Source organism: Bemisia tabaci, chromosome 2, assembly GCF_918797505.1.
Source record: "Bemisia tabaci chromosome 2, PGI_BMITA_v3".
Classification (NCBI taxonomy): Eukaryota; Metazoa; Arthropoda; class Insecta; order Hemiptera; family Aleyrodidae; genus Bemisia; species Bemisia tabaci.
In genome coordinates this window covers 366,220-383,384 of record NC_092794.1, presented here as the reverse complement: position 1 = coordinate 383,384, position 17,165 = coordinate 366,220, and the positions used below count along the sequence as shown (strand labels likewise).

The window sequence follows — 17,165 nt, the reverse complement described above, 5'->3', positions numbered from 1 at the left end:
TTATTGAGGTCATTTAACGCGGTGACATTTTTGTTTCTTCCACCTTGCTTTCATCAGGTAGGGCGACACATACTATCACCGGTTATTCCTTGTAAAACTTGCATAAAAGCAGGGTGGAAGAAACCAAGGGTGTCACTACCGCGGTGGATGATGTCGGAAACCGAATCTTTGAAAGCGTGATGTTTCAGTTCATACTGAACACAGAGAGTTGCTTTTTGGACCTATTATTTCTAGCTGATTTACAAGAATCAAGCATCAAAACATGATTCTGCGATCAGCGCAACTGACCCATTGCAGTTTTAGGATATCTAAGGGCATGGGGGGGGGGGGGGGAGCGCCGCCTTATAAATGATATTGATCCAAAAACTAATTATTACACCTTAAGGTAGTATATTATGTGAGTTATGACCGATATAATAGGGGCCCCTGAGTGATTTCTGTCATGCTTAAAACGTATGGTACAATCGGGAAAAAATATATCCATTATATAAGTAATTTTTCACAAAACTGAAAGGCACAAGCTTTAAAAATTTATTTTTAAAGACAGAAAGCCTTTGGTAAGCTTTGAAGTTATGCTGATGAGCAATTTTTCTGCACTACTGCCTTTTGTTACTCTAGAAAAGCTGTGTTTTGGCCGATTCTAGTGAACCTCCCTCCACCTTTAGGTAATATCTGTGAGTCAAGTTATGCTAAAAATCTTGCCTACTGGGTTATGGCTGCATATGCTAAAAACACCGTGAATAGCCTCTGCAAAGTAGCTATTAAGTTCGAAGCTCAGTTCCAATCGTCATGAAAAAGTGCATCCAAATAGTAAAGAAACATGTTATTTGCTAATAATATGTTACAAAATTAATTCCACGGCAAAAAATACCTATCATATTTGCAACTACTTCTATTCGAAGGGTGAAAGCATTCCCCCATCGAAAAAAACAAGATGCATGATGCACGATGACCAACTGCTTCCATTGACTCTATGTGCTGTGACTTGTGCAGGTGCGGATGTGGGAATTTCTGGCGTGCTTGCAGCTTTATAATATTGATTGATGAGTATCTTAATTGATTAATCCCTTGTCTAAATTTGGAAAGCCTCTGAACAAACTTGGAAGTTGCTTTGTGTGGGACATACATTTTGTCACTTTTTTTCAGATGCTGCAAGTTCGAAGAATTCTCACCCAAATACTGATGGAGGTGACAACATACGAGATGGAAAAAGTGGTAAATCAAGTTCATTCCTTAATGCAGAAAAAAGGTACAAACGTTCACTTTTTCTTTTTCTTTTTGTTGCTCTCTTCATCCCTCGTAATTTTTTCTTCTTCTTTTCTCTTGACGTGTGGACTTCAAAGGTTTGTCTGTCGCCTTCATTTGATGAAGAAATAATTTATTTTGGAAATTAGTCTATTGATAGATTTATCGATTGCTTACAGAGATGTATTGGTTGATTTAGATAGGCATATCGCTGGATTTTTATTTTTTCCTTCGGTCTTCAAATTATTTACCTCTTGAAAAATATTTTAGACTTTGGATATTTTTCAAAATAGTTGTAACTTTCATTTCATTTTCAGGAGTGCTTTAAGTGAAGTGCAGTTTGTGAAATGATGCAAATCATTCTTTCCTTGCATTAAAAGTTGTATTTATTTTTTTAAAAAAAGTCAGTAGTAACTTTTTATTTCAGATGCCTAAATAATAGATTGTACTTCAAATCAAATGTGAGTGATGTACTTATTGTAAAATAAGTGTAACTGGCAACAATATTCAAGTAAAGGGTATGCAGTATGTTCTCTGGTAATGAGTGTAATTGTCAAATCCATCATAAAAAGGACGGAAGTAATTCTTCTCTAAACAGAAAGTTGTACTAAGGGCATAATCTGAAACATTATCACTGCGAAGTAGAACATGAGGTACTCTTCATCTTCTGAATGAGCTCAATTGAAAATGAGGCGTAAATGAAGAGCTTGGTGTGGAAGCTATTTATACCCATTTGAGAGCAGGCATACCGAAACAGTAAATAATTTTAATAAGTTCTGTGCAATAAACCACTCTACAAGGTACAAATTTCAGCATTTTGATGAATGTGTCCCCTTCAAAATTTTACGTAAAACATGATTCTTGCAATGAAAATTGGAATAATCCTCTGACCAAAGTATTATCAGTTTCACCCTTCGTGGGCTGTGCAAAATTTGAATTTCTTGCTTGCAAAAAAAAAAAAAAAAAAAAAAAAAAAAGAAACCAGTCACGGCTTGTGTGAATGATTTTCAAATGAAATCTCAATGATCAACCAAAAGGTCATGATACTCTAAAAGTAGGGTCCTCTGAGTCATTTGAGCCAAAAATAAAGAAAAAAAGTTCACCAGGCTATTGGAAAATTAAGTCTACTTTTACGTTTTTTGGGGCTCCATTAGTTCAATCTCTTGTGAAACATCCTGCATTATCTTTTTAAAAAATTTTCCGTGATGATTGTAAGGCGGAAGTTTCTAAATTATAGTCACTTTCATTACGTGACTGAAAATTCCACTGATTTTGTACCGCGGTGGGGCCGGGGCGGTTGAGAGCCTTATGTCATCCCAATAAACTTTAAAATTGGGTACATTTTCCAAAACTTGGAGTTTTTAGGACAAAATGTTTAGAGTTATTGTATGTTGATTTACTATTATGCATGTGTAATACAAAAAATTTGTCTTGGAATTTTTATGGAATGAAACTTTTTGGAGATCATAGGGAAGTCATTACTCACAATTTTAACCTAGAGGCCTACTTTTACATGTTTTGAATGAGATCTGTTTCATGGAAAATAATAAAAAATATCAAGAGGAAATCGAATGTAAAATAGTGAACACTGCTTTAAGGCACCGTTTTAAATCCCAAGCTGATGTTTGCTTCTTTCTTATGGCTGGTTTAATCCGAACGAATCGGAGCGTTTAATGATTGCTTCAAGTACCAATGTGTATCGTGATTATTGTGTACCTTTTCAAAAAAGTAACAAATTCCCATTTGTTGAGTCATACAATGTGGGGACAGAATCACGTAGATTCATAATTCATCTCTCCCATCTGAAAGGAAATAATGGAGGCCAAACATATTCTCTTGGAAAAAAAAAATTCACATTTTCTCCTTTCAAAAAATAATTCTCCATATTTTCTGAGAGGCACTAAAATTCTCGCTTTTTTGCCAAGATCGCCAAGGGGATCTTAAAGAGTGTTGCCTCCAGAAGAGTTGCCCTGAAAGAAAAAAATAATCTTGCAAGATTCTAGCTCCTCATTTATATATTCACTGCGTGAGTCTAACGGGTCTTTTTCTGCTAATTTGCCTAGTGAAAATTAAAGTTTCCCATTATTTTGGATAGATCGCTTTTAATTTTCATCTCTTCCATTTCCACTAAAAAATCGTGCGATTTGTAGGTCTTGAAATAGTGTGTCTTTCACAGCTTGTCAATTATTACGATAATACTTACCTTCCTCGTAGGCTACAGAGAAGGAAGCAGTCGTGTGTCCATTTTTCAATCGTAATTCTTTCTCTTGTTTTCATCCTTCCCTTTAATACCTGAAAAACTATATAATGAAGATTAAAACTTTTTCAAGACTGCAACAATTATTTTTTACTTCTTTGATCTTAATTTGATGTCTTACTAAAGTGAGCTTATCTTGGAACCTTCTTGTCATTACTAGAATAGGCATATCCTGGAATTGGAAATGAAGAAACTCGATCAAACCTTAAGAGACTAAAGTCACATTGCTTCTTCAGCTGAATGGGCTGTAGACCTGTAAAGGTTGATTTATTTCTTCTGCCTCCTCTATCTCGTAATTTTAATTTTATCCTCGTAATAATATCTTTATTCTATGATAAAGCTCCAGCACCGAGTAATGAGAAGACCCCACAATCGTCTGTTGTAACTGGAAAATTAGGTAAGTTTTTATTATTCTTATTTCTCTGTAAACTCATCTCTCTTGAATTCTTTACGTTCTTTTTCTATTTTGAAACAGAACGTACAGTTCCTCATCAGGTATCTTGTCCAGTCAAATCTAATGACAATATTTTACTAAGTGGGCCATTCGGATCACTAGCTTTTAAGGGTGAGAAGAGATTCAACAAGTGGTTTTTGAGAAATTCCCAACTTTATGTGCATGAACTAAAGTTTCTCGTATTCTCTTTCCAAGAATTGAACGATTGTGCAGCCCAACCTGCCTCCTTATTTTTTAGTCCATGCTGACTTTTCTCTGCTGCCCTCGCCTGTCACTCTCAATTTTGCTTCTCTGCTCCTCCAACTCAGACACTCATGAAGTTATGCCTACTGTAACCGCGCCTTTCAATCTTTACTCCTCGTCGGTTCCTTCTCTTTGCCTTAAAATTTTGCTTACTTTTAACATGATAATCTTATCATTATAGGTTTCAAATAATGAAAAAAAGGGAAGTAGGGGGATGATAATACTCGGGAAAATAGTGGTAAGAGTCAAAACCCTGGCTCCTGTTGTGCTGCTGGGCAGAAACTGCTCTTGCAATTTGACCTACTGATCTATGAGAAGTATCAGCTAAATTTAAACAAATTTATCAAAAATTACACAAATTAGGTTCTCGGCAGTTAGATAAAGTTTGCCAACATCTGTTGTTCATTTGTTATTATTTGGGGGAGGGAGAGGATTAAGATATTCGGAGAAAATTCCTCAAAATTTTGAATACGAAACTAAAATTTTACGCAAGTTTAGCCTTCAAGTGGTAAATTTAAAACAACCCATGAATATTGAAGAGAATTTAATGAACTTTTTAAGGCGGTTGCATACTGCCTTTGATTCCACCTGTGCTGGTCGGTATTTTCCGGATTACACGGTCTGATCAGATTCTTTTCTCCAGCCAGGGTCTAGTGGCCTCAAAGTCCCAGACCCTATTCTCCAGTTTCTGTTTCATACCACTGCTAGACCAAGGGTTGATTGAACTGAAGAAAGTTTTCGGTTTTTGTGCCAACCCCATTTTACTCCTGGCAAAGTGTTATCAAGTTATGACTGCGCCTGGTGGTATACACGGAAAGAGTGTATTTTTGCGGCTTCTTTGGTAGGTGGCAGGGATGAAAGTTGATTTTTTTTTGTTGCGCCCATGATATTTTTCATGAAGCAATTGAATCTGAATTGATTTAAGGACTAGATTTTCTTGGCAGCACCAAACAACCCTAGAAATAGTTTTTTCCATCACAAAACAATTACTTCCGGTGATACTCCTGCTTCTTTGAGACTTTCAGCGGCTGCAGCAAAACAACTCTTTTTCTATTAACTTGCTTCTCTCGAAAATTCACGAGGTCGTGTCTTTGCCTGAGAAGGCATGCTGAAGTAAAAAATTCCTCTTAAAATATGGCTTTTTATCATGACTCTTTGGTGAACACAACAAAAATTAACTCTCACCCCCACTATTCAGAAAATGGTACTATAGGTAGTGATATGAGGGACCGTTCTCTAGTCATGACCGGAAAACCAATTTTGGGGCTCTACCCCCCCCCCCCCCCTAAAAAAAAAACCGAATCCGTCTAACTGTCAATGAGGACTTTCTTTGGGGGGGTCGTAAAGACTCAATATGCCAAAAATCAGCTTCTTTTCAATGTTTTCCCTTTACTTTCACATTATCTCTGGACTGCACAGAAAATACAAATTTTATTCAAGTATTAGGTACTTAATTTTATTTTATACTCATTAAATTCTGTAAGTCTTACACATGAGGAATCATTAATTCTTATTTTTCTCCCTCTTATTTTTTTCTCAACATTAGAATAAAATAGAAATTTTAATGTGAACAGAGGAATTCAATAACATTTTCAAAAATTTTATGTTTTAAAATTTTGTCAAAGGAGCTAGGTGCAATATCACATAGTATCGTAAACAATGCATCAATGTTGCACAATACTGATAAAAGTATATTTTAAATCTTTCCTTGCTTATATTCTGCTGCCGCTTTTCTGTGAGGAATGCAAGTGCTAGATTTCGAAGAATTCTATGATTTTGAACTGCTCCTGGTTCTTACTTAGTGGTATTTTTATTGCAATAGCTGCATGACAGTATACATCAGTGTCCGAAACTCACCTTCAAGTTTCAGGAGCCATGTGGCCCATCATGCTCGATTTTTAGGGGCCAAATTGACTTTTTGTCCCTATATCATCACGCATCTAGTGAAAAGTTAGAATCCGGTGCGGTGCGTCAAAATTTTAAAAAATTACCTAACAGAAAAATTAGAATTGTGTTTGAGGGAGGGGGCAATTTTTAGGGGCCTGGTTGGCGCAGAGCCTTCATTTTTTAGGCGCCATGACCGATTTCTTAGGCGCATTTGGCGCATTGGCGCCTGTGAGTTTCGAACACCGGTTTAAATGCTGCAGCAAAATATCCTTCAGCAGTGAGGAGATGGCCGCCAGACATGTGCATCTTAATCTTAGGGTGTCTTGTATGTTGGTTTTGAAATGTTTGTCCCCACTAAATGAGATTATGCAATTTCAGAGTGTGACCGAAGATTACCTGTCTTTAGTATAACATTAAAAGTAACTGAGAAAATGAAAATGACAGATATTATACCTTTCTTTGGGAGTACGTTAAGTTACTAGGCAAGGAGTCTATTTTTGGTGCATGCACCGTAAACAATCTGTGTTGTCAGCGAGCGGTGGTGTCAAAAATGTAAAATTGTAATGTTAAGATTTTCGGACGTCTGACCTCTTCATTATGGTGGTCCTCCTTCACCTTGCTTACAGCTAATTTACTCTGTGTCATCTTGGTCTCGTGCAATCAGCACCAGGTTATTGGCAAAGCACAGAGTGAATAATGTTTCAACATCAGCCAAGGCCACACCCATCCTGGCACATTTTTCTCTCATTCTGTAAGGACTTATTGAGAATTAGGGGGCTGTCCCTTCTGGCCGCTTTGCGGCCTAACCCCTCAGAGGGCGCTTGGCTCTGCGCCCTTTAAGGCTCGCAGGCCTTGGTGACTTAATCTGAATAGAGCTGGATCAATCTCCCCCTGGCTTGGAGCAATTGAACCAAAAAGCATCGAATATGGAAATCGGCATTTTATTTCAAACTTCCCGCCGAGACTAAAACGAAACGAATGGGTAGAACGGAGCGTTTCGTCGCTTTTGAATGGTCTATAGGGGAGAAGCATGCCTTCGACTTATGTACAGCCTACTGTCAATCCCGTCCGTTCATTCCAAAATCGGATCACATGAAAAAAGAGGTAGACACAAACAAAGATTCAGCATTTCTTGTTTAATTACATTTTCTACCAAATGTGAAATTCCCGTCATTCTTCACTGGCGGGAATTCCTAATTTTACTAATTCCCATGCGACAGAGCACAGGGGAGAATTTCATGTGTGCCACCGGCCACGCCGCGCCGTGTGGCATGGCAGGCCATGTCCGCAGTGCGCACAGCGCACGATCCTCATTATTACGCTTCTTTTAGTGTTGAGTATTCATTAATTGCTTCACAAAACAGCGCGTAATGTTTAAAGGCGGAAAAAAAAAAAAAAAAAAAATTAATAAAAACATTAATTCAACCTGAAGTTGTCCATTTAACAGAATTTCGCTAATTTATTTAAGAGCCGATAACCTAACCTAACCGCTAAGCCTGTATAAATCACTTATTTAGAGAAAAAAGAGAAAAAAAAGGAGTTCTGGACCTTTTGATATCAAGAATCATGATTCGGAGTTTATAAAGTCTAAAAAAAGTTACGGTCTGTTGGGCACCGAACCCGGAACAACGTGCTCTGCAGTCTAGCATTCTAACCGATCAGCCTCCGGGACTCGCTGTAGGGTGAGATGAAATTAGCAATATATGAATTTCTTCGTCAGGGTGCTCTCATCGCTAAAAATGGTTAATATGAAAAACTCCTTTCTGGTGTATCCCACTTACGTGCCTTAATTGCAGGACCACTTAACCTTTAGTCTCGACCCCAAGATTTTTGTGTGATTTTTTTCTAACCAGAAGGAAACTTTTTGGTAAGAATCTCGATTGGTTTCTGCAAATTTTTCTTTCATCGTCCAAAATGGGACACCCAAACATCCCGCTCCCTCCATTTTAAAATTGACGAGTTGCTTGTCTGCGAACATGGCTGCTGACACTACTGTCATAGTATAGATTTGTATTTTAGTTATAGCGGGCGAAAAACATCATCCTTGTTTTGAACCCTTAGTCACATGAAAGCCTGCTGACGTCCTTCCCTTCCCTAGAAAGGTACTTCATTTTGGTAAAACTCCCCTCATTTAATGATCCAATAGCCAGGCCCGCCACATCCCATCTCGGGCCCTGGTACCAGTCTTAAGGCCCGGGCCCCAAGCACGAAAGGGGGCGACCGAGGGGCATCCCCCGAGAAATTTTTGTATTATAAATCTATTCGAACGCATTTTGAAGCTTCCATGACGAATTTTTCCATCAATTTCTGCGGCATAATTACGCATTTTTTTCTACTTTCAGCACAAAATACTTGCAAATTGTTGCATTCATAACATCTGGGAAATTTTTATTTTTTTTGGGGGGGGGGGGGGCATTAGGGTGCGTCAAAAAAAATGAAAGTCTGAAATGTTCCGCTCCCCAGGCGGCAATCGATGACGTTTGGTAAAAAAACATGTTTGCAAAAATTTTGGCCAATTTCAATCATTTTAAATGGTGCCAAAGGTCAATTTTGTGATGAAATTATGATATTTTGGTTTAGACCTCGATTTCGTACAAAAAACTCGATTTTACGCTGAAATCGTGCGTTTACGAGAAAAATGTCAAAGAACTCGACTTGTAGAGGATGAAATTTTACACTAGGAGGACGTCTTTGCAAACCGATAAAAATCAAATTGAACTAGAAAAACTCAACTCGGTATTTACTTTTTTGGTCCTCAGAATTTCCGAGGTCTTACTAAGTAGAGGTTTAAAAGACTCATTTTTCACGAAAATAAGTCGAAAGAGGGTATAAATGAACTGTAGGCAAGTGTTGAGGATGCAAATGTCATCAGAAATTCCTCAGTTTCAAAAAAAAATCCAACTATTTTGCACAATCCTCCAAAAAGTGTACGACTCGAGAAGCAGGATCAAGCTGTAATAGTAGGGGGAAAGTGCGGTTTGACCGGGAAAAATTGCGTAACAAACTTTCCCTATGTAATCGTCATCAGTAGGTCCCCCTGAACAACTTCCTAAAAGTTAAAAATGGCCCGACCCCGGAATATCCCTCAAAAAAGTTAAAATTGAAAATGGCGGCCGTAATAAGAGGGTCCGGGAAATCGGTATTTTAAAATGCTCATTCTGTCTCACCATGTGAGGCAGCATTTCCTATGTAATTTTGGTCGTAGATTTCATAAATAAATTCCGCAAGGCCCTCCGGCCAAAGGGGGCGCTCCAAATCAAAGATGGCGGCCAAATGTGAAAGGCAGGAGGTTGCATTTTTTTAAATATTCACCGAAGGAACAAGGAAAGTGAAGTGTCTTTATTTTCATGTATTTATGGCCAAGAAACTTAAAGATGTTATAAATGTATTTAATAAAGGAAATTAAAGGAAACATACGACTACCGAGAGAAACGTAAGCTCAGAAGGGGCCTTGCGGAATTCATTTATGAAATCTACGACCAAAATTACATAGGAAATGCTGCCTCACATGGTGAGACAGAATGAGCATTTTAAAATACCGATTTCCCGGACCCTCTTATTACGGCCGCCATTTTCAATTTTAACTTTTTTGAGGGATATTCCGGGGTCGGGCCATTTTTAACTTTTAGGAAGTTGTTCAGGGGGACCTACTGATGACGATTACATAGGGAAAGTTTGTTACGCAATTTTTCCCGGTCAAACCGCACTTTCCCCCTACTATTACAGCTTGATCCTGCTTCTCGAGTCGTACACTTTTTGGAGGATTGTGCAAAATAGTTGGATTTTTTTTTGAAACTGAGGAATTTCTGATGACATTTGCATCCTCAACACTTGCCTACAGTTCATTTATACCCTCTTTCGACTTATTTTCGTGAAAAATGAGTCTTTTAAACCTCTACTTAGTAAGACCTCGGAAATTCTGAGGACCAAAAAAGTAAATACCGAGTTGAGTTTTTCTAGTTCAATTTGATTTTTATCGGTTTGCAAAGACGTCCTCCTAGTGTAAAATTTCATCCTCTACAAGTCGAGTTCTTTGACATTTTTCTCGTAAACGCACGATTTCAGCGTAAAATCGAGTTTTTTGTACGAAATCGAGGTCTAAACCAAAATATCATAATTTCATCACAAAATTGACCTTTGGCACCATTTAAAATGATTGAAATTGGCCAAAATTTTTGCAAACATGTTTTTTTACCAAACGTCATCGATTGCCGCCTGGGGAGCGGAACATTTCAGACTTTCATTTTTTTTGACGCACCCTAGGGGGGCATATGATACTATTTTCAATTCTAATTGGGCCAGGCCCCCTGGACTCCCCCTTCGTTTGTTTATGACAAGGGAGTTGAGCCGTGAGCCTTTGAGGTCGAGGGTGCCCAGACTGGAGACTCTTAGCATCAGACGACGGAAGAAAATGAAACGCAGTCACTAAAAATATCCTTCTGTACCGAAAATCTTGAAAATAGATAGAAATTTTCCAAGAAGTATACTTCTTCGAAAATTTAAAAAGAATCCTACAGTACCCCAGCGTGTTTTTGAAAATTTTTTCACCTTTGGCGAAATTTTTAGGGTAAATTTTTCACTTTTTCTTCCGAATCAAGGGTTGCATGTGAATTCGTGGTGGTTTTTCACGGGCAGCACGGGCCCCTTTCGGGGCCCCGGTACCAGGGACCCAGTACCCCCCCCCCCCCTCGTGGCGGGCCTGCCGATAGCACCACCAACCAACACCCCATCAAATTTGATTTCTCGAAGACGTCCCAAAGTTTCACTTTCCACCCCGCACCCTAATTTTTTTAATTCTTATCTTCTTGCACCATTTTGCAGTACAGCATCCCAAATTAGAATTTCAGACCCCATCTTTCCGTTAAGATAAGGTTCTAATCGGGTTTATACAGTCTCTGGGCTGTAATTCCCATTTTGATACCATGTGAAACCTCGATTATTATCATTCGCACTATTAAAACATGCCACAACCAACCAGCACTTCAATAATCATAATATTCAATGTGTACGCACTAACTTAAACATGGCTTGGGGTATGAAGTTTGTTGTTAAGGATCTGTGTTTTCAGAATTCCAACTGACTTTGGGCACTATCTGACAATGATTGCATGTACAATTGAAGGATAAAAAGTAAATAAAAAGTACGGAGCGTACCTAGAACAATATCGATTGATCAAAAACTACCAGGCATTCTCAAATCATCGATGTTCCGTAGGTTCTTTCTAAGTTTAAATTATATTGCCTGAAAATCCATACTTCTAGGTTTCAACTTTTACAAAGCTCTTAGCACTCCTTTTTAAAGGAGTTTATGCAAGCAGCAATACAGGATAAATTTGCAACTTGTTGTTACTTTGTTGAAACATGTTGCAATATCTCTCTTAAGGGAGATAGCAAGCAATTCGCACTGCCAAGGACAAGTTGTAAGATTCGAATGATCCAGGTTTATTGCAACTAATGCTACGTGGGCAATGTAACAGTATCCCTAAAATGTTCCTTTCAAACGAGTTCCCGGCACACCAGTCAATGATTTAACTAGTTGATGAAAAAATCGGGGATCACTCGTAGTGTGCGCGATTGCCGGCACTGCTTATCAGTAAGAGATTGAAACAAGAGAGTCCAACCCGCTGGGGACATGACCGTGCTCCTAGCTTTGCAATGTCTGCCACAGTCGTCTTTGCGACCAACTGTTGGCTTATTAGACGGCTACTAAGCCTTTTGGGAATATGGAAGGTAAGGAGCACGGTCCAATTTAGGGATGCACGACAGCAGGGCAGGGCTCCTAACAGTTGCCTTGGCGCATGGAGGGCGTCTCGTTAGTCAGCCTAACCCCTCCTTCCTTACTTACACATCAGGCAATGATACTTTGCCCAAGAATCGGCCTATATCTGATTCTATCAGAGCTTTATTGCAAATTAATTAGGTAGATACTTCCAAAGTACTAGTCGTGAACAGTAAAATTTTTCTCAGTGGGACATCTAATTGGTCCTCTCCCACCAGTATAAATCGAACAGTTCTTCTCATTTTGTATAAATAACTAGTACCTAATTAATGCAATAACTCAAACATCACTCTTCTCTTTTTTCACTGGTAAGTGAAGTGCCCCGAAAAAGAGTAAAACCCTTGATGGCTGAATGGGGCAAATAATTAAAAAGTAAATGTTTTTTTTTTTTTTTTTTCCATGTTTTGATGGTTCTTAAAATTTGAATTCTTTGAATACACCCATTTAGGTCTGGGAATCTACGACAGCGAATCGGACAATTCATCTGGAGAGGAGGCTGTCCCGAATACAAAAGATGGCGAGGAATCGGATAGAGAAATAAAGGTAGGTTTTGTTACTTAGTTTGTCTCACTAGGAAAATTTGAGCCTTTCCTGGACGGCTAATTTCAGAAAGCATTGTCCAATATGTCTCCTGAATTTTGTGACCTCATTCTTTTACCTCACGAGTATGACTGATAAGTAAACAGCTTTATTTTGAAATGCTAGTGAAAAGAATGTCTATTTTTTCAATACAAGAGTTCTGCCCTATTTGGTCTGCCCAGCAATGCAGTTATACCCCATTCTCAATTTTTTACACCAAATTTACACTTTTTTGTTAGAAATGTCTTTCCTGTCTTTTATTCTTTGTAATCGTCCAGAGGAAACTGAACTAAATCCAAAAAAATAGTACCAAAAATTTCAGTTCGTGGTAGAACCCCTTGCAAACGTACACAAGATGCATACAGTGAGGGTACTGAAGCATATGTTTTTTTTCTGTGAATTCGCCCAATGGATCATTTTGCCCTCCTAATTTCAGTGTGCACAAGAGAGACCCTAAAAATCGCAGTAGTTTGGCACGATTCCTGACCGCAGGAATTTCTCTGAAATCTGGCTCTGGGGTACCCTTAAACTTCGGTTAAAATTTTACCTTTGGACACGAACGGTTTTTGAGGAAGGGGGAGGGGGCAAAGTTGCGGTATCGCAATCATTATTGACAGTGTTTTGGCCGTAATCGTTCTTATCGAGCCCTCAAGCACAAAACCGTGTTCAGCTTCATAAACAGTGGAAAAAATGGTGGGGGGGGGGGGGGGTGGACAGATTATTATCCTCTGTCAACTTTTTTTAAAATCTAAGTGAAGCTGTTGGCTCCCTGCAGAGTTCAAAGCTGGGCGAGAATTGCAAATAAGGAACATTTCAAGGTGGAAAAAGTAAAAAATTAAGTTCATCATTTTCCTCAGAAGTTGTGTTTTCTCAATTATTCAAGACAGTTTGTGGGATCTAAAATCGTGCGTGGTCCCAATTTTTTTGGTTTTTGTTTTTTGTTTATTTTTTTTTTTTTTACCCACTTTTCCTTTTTTAAAGCTGAAGTTTACTCTTGCAAATCAGTGCTCTAAACGTGGAGAAAAAAAGTTTAAAAAAAAACTTATCAATTTGAACTGAATGAACTTTGATCTCCGAAAATGTGCCTATGATGTGCATTTGTTGCCAGTTTGATTTATTTTCTTTGGCTTTGTGTTGCTTACGAGTATTTCATCTTCCAAAGAGCACTCGAATTTTTCGAGGCTGCCAACCCTTCAAAACCTCCATAATAACTAGGTGGGTGAGCTCAAATAAGCGTCTAATCTGGTGTCCCCAGCTGTTTTAATCGTCATAATCTGAAAAACATGGGCAGATCAAATTTTTGTCTCATTTTACAGACTATTGTTGACCATTACATGATATTTCCCACTTTATTTGGACTGAAATAAATATTTAGGAGAACTTTGAATGTGCAAATTGCCTACATTTGTCCCAAAGGAGGAGTGTCGTTTTGGGCCTTTTCCGGCCCCACCTGGATTTTGCTGAATGTTTCATATTTTCAAAGTACTAGTCCTAGGTAGACTTTATGCCAAATATTTTACCGAACGGAGCCCTTGCAAAGGTGCAACAACGCCTCAAACCCAGAACCTCGGCATCGAAAAATAGTTATTTTCGTCAACTTTTTCGACTGTTATCACTCTTTCAGCTGATGATTCCTAAGTATTTTTTTGCGTACTTTCCGTTTCTGGCCTTTTTAAAGGCCTCCGATAAATTTTAAGGGGCCTTATGGCCCATTGTTGCCATTTTGGCCCATTTTTAGGGGTTTTTTCAATTTTACACACGCAGAAATCAATTCAAAGTAGGAACCGTGTACGTTTTTGAAAAGAACGCAAAAAAATGAATAAAAAGTGTTCAGTAAAACTTTTTCGTACGTTGCCAAATTTTCGAGCAAAATCGTCCTGAAGCGCCAAAAATGCCAAAAATTGGATTAATCATCACATCGTAGGTTCCAGGAAGTGCATTTTAAATTTTATTTCACTACAAATAACGTATCGAAAACGGAAAATTGAAATGCGTCTCACGGAACATGTAATGGCTCAAATGAACGTGACAAAACGGACCCTCAAGGTGCTTTTACCGTATCCTTCACTCCAGTTCACGTCTTTATTCCTGTAACCTCGAGATAATCCTTGGTTCTCAAGATGCTTACTACAGGCCAAATATAACAAACAACAGAAACTGCGTGGGGAAAGTGTCCCACGATCCACATGAAAGTCATAATTCACTTTCAAGAACCTTCGACGTGATGATTAATCCAATTTTTGGCATTTTTGGCGCTTCAGGACGATTTTTCTCGAAAATTTGGCAACGAGGGAAAAGTTACTAATCACATTTTATGTATTTTTTTACGTTCTTTCCGAAAATGTACACGGTTTTTAGATTAAGTTAAGTTTCACACATGTAAACTTGAAAAAACCCCTAAAATTGGTGAAAATTGGCAACAATGGACCGTTACGGCTTTTAAAATTCACAGGAAGCCATTTTTATGGCCAGATATGAAAAGTACGTAGAAAAATACATATAGTACACTCCCGTAGAGGGTGACTAAGGTCGAGAAACATTCAAAAGAGCTACCTTCAAGTCAAGAAATGCCGCTAAAATCGACATCCCGGTCAATTTTCACATTGTGGGAATCCAGGCACAACTATAATTTTTTGATATGTTGTATATATAGGTAAGAGCTATTACGTACGTCAATATAAAAGTTGTACTCCACTTTCTTGAACCTTAATCGTGGCAATTTATCGAATTTTTGGCTCTTTGGGACGATTTTTCCCGAAAATTTGGCAATGTAGGAAAAAGTTTTACTGAACATTTTTATTCATTTTTTTGCGTTCTTTTCAAAAACGTGCACGGTTCCTGCTTTGAATTGATTTCTGCGTGTGTAAAATTGAAAAAACCCCTGAAAATGGGCCAAAATGGCAACAATGAGCCATAAGGCCCCTTAAAATTTATCGGAGGCCTTTAAAAAGGCCAGAAACGGAAAGTACGCAAAAAAATATTTAGGAATCATCAGCTGAAAGAGTGATAACAGTCGAAAAAGTTGACGAAAATAACTATTTTTCGATGCTGAGGTTCTGGGTTTGAGGCGTTGTTGCACCTTTGCAAGGGCTCCGTTCGGTAAAATATTTAGCATAAAGTCTACCCAGGACTAGTACTTTGCAAATATGAAACATTCAGCAAAATCCAGGTGGGGCCGTAAAAGGCCCAAAACGACACTCCTCCTTTGCGTGTCCCCCGTGCCTGGTTCTTGACTTTAAATGGATGTTGCAGCATAACTGGAGTGATTAGTTAAGAATTTATCGGAGATGATAGGTAATGCTTTTGAATTTGAGAAAAAAATATGTCAATTTCTTTTTTGCTCCACCAATAACTTTTTCACGCGCTAGAATCATTGTCCCGAGCAACATTCAGGAGAGACATGGCAACGATGTAATAAGCTCTAAATGATTGCCGTAACATTGAGGTTTTTCCAAAAACGACTTTTTTTGTTTTGATTGAATAGTTCACACGTCGCAGATGGCAAAAATTCTGAAATTCGCAAATTTTTGTGCAAAATTAACGCCATTAACGATGCCAAACAAAATGCTATCTCTACTATAAGCTCCAAGACCTCCTAATTTTGCGAAACTGGTAACGCTTAGTTCCAGCGTTCTACCGGGCCGATTTTCATGATTTTTGCGGCTATCGACGGGCAATTGTCTCCAGATAAGCCAACTCTTTTCAGATTTTCAAAATATGGCCCAGGTTTTTTTTATATTACGTGGTAAAGTTGCGAATTCTCCCATTTAAATAATGTAAATTTATACTTTTTGCCATAGTTCGTTTGAGCGTTCTACCGGGCCGATTTCCATGATTTTTGCGTAAATCGACAGGTAATAGGCCCTAGATGAGCCCGCTGTAATCAGATTTTGGAAAAAGGACCCAGGTTTTTTTAAAATCACGTTATAAAAGTGAGTGAGTTTACAGAATGCTCCGGCACTGCTACCGCTATGCGCGGGAGGATGCGCAGTGGTCGAGGAGGTTGCGCAGTAGCTGTGTAGCCTGCGCATCAGCTCTACACTTATCTACACAAGATTCGCGCTGAGACTTCGTGACGAGCGGTGGCCGAGTCGTCTAAGACGTCGAATGCATCCACCTTAAATTCGGTGTGGGTTCGAACCCCGACATGTGACATATGCATTATAACCTGACTATCATTGTTCATTGTTTTACTGCAATATTTCATCAAGCAGTCATTCCAAAACGTGTCCTTTTAATTTTAAAGTAATTTTAAGTAAAGTTTAAAATTAAAGTATACCTCATATCGTAATTTTTTAGGGGAAAAATAAAACTAACACTGATAGGAGGGTAAATATAGGGCCGCGGAGCGCCTTCAGGGGGTTGGGCCGCGGAGCGGCCAGGGGGCGTAGCCCCCTTGTATATGATAACTAGCAGGGCGTTAAGCATACACACACACACTAATATAAGCTCGTAAAATACTTTCGAAGTGTGCGTTAGGGAAAATTTTCTCTTATTCCGATACTCTAGGATGTGCTACTAAATATTCCGTGAAAAAAACACCAAAATTTTCTTTACTGTTCGAGTTAAGCTTATAAAACAGCTTATTTCCATCTTGTCCCGTTCCATCCTGTCCCAGTTTAATGGGACAGAGTGGAAAACTGTTACAACTGAGACTTGCTTGTTAAAGCCCTGTAGGCGCTCTTTTCTATCGATTTAAGTGAAACTTGGTATTCGGGGGTA

The 17,165-nt window shown here is 38.5% G+C and overlaps 1 protein-coding gene across 5 annotated transcripts in view; it reads left to right on the top strand.

Annotated features, from left to right (window-relative positions):
• Window positions 1–17,165, top strand: part of LOC109031989 (uncharacterized) — a 65,280-nt gene that overhangs the window by 36,228 nt on the left and 11,887 nt on the right. For all 5 annotated transcript variants that reach the window (XM_019043862.2, XM_019043861.2, XM_019043859.2 and 2 more), the window contains 3 exons: window positions 1,147–1,249; window positions 3,843–3,899; window positions 12,313–12,407. In XM_019043862.2, coding sequence (XP_018899407.2) covers window positions 1,147–1,249; window positions 3,843–3,899; window positions 12,313–12,407 — 255 coding nt within the window. The remainder of the gene's footprint in view (window positions 1–1,146; window positions 1,250–3,842; window positions 3,900–12,312; window positions 12,408–17,165) is intronic.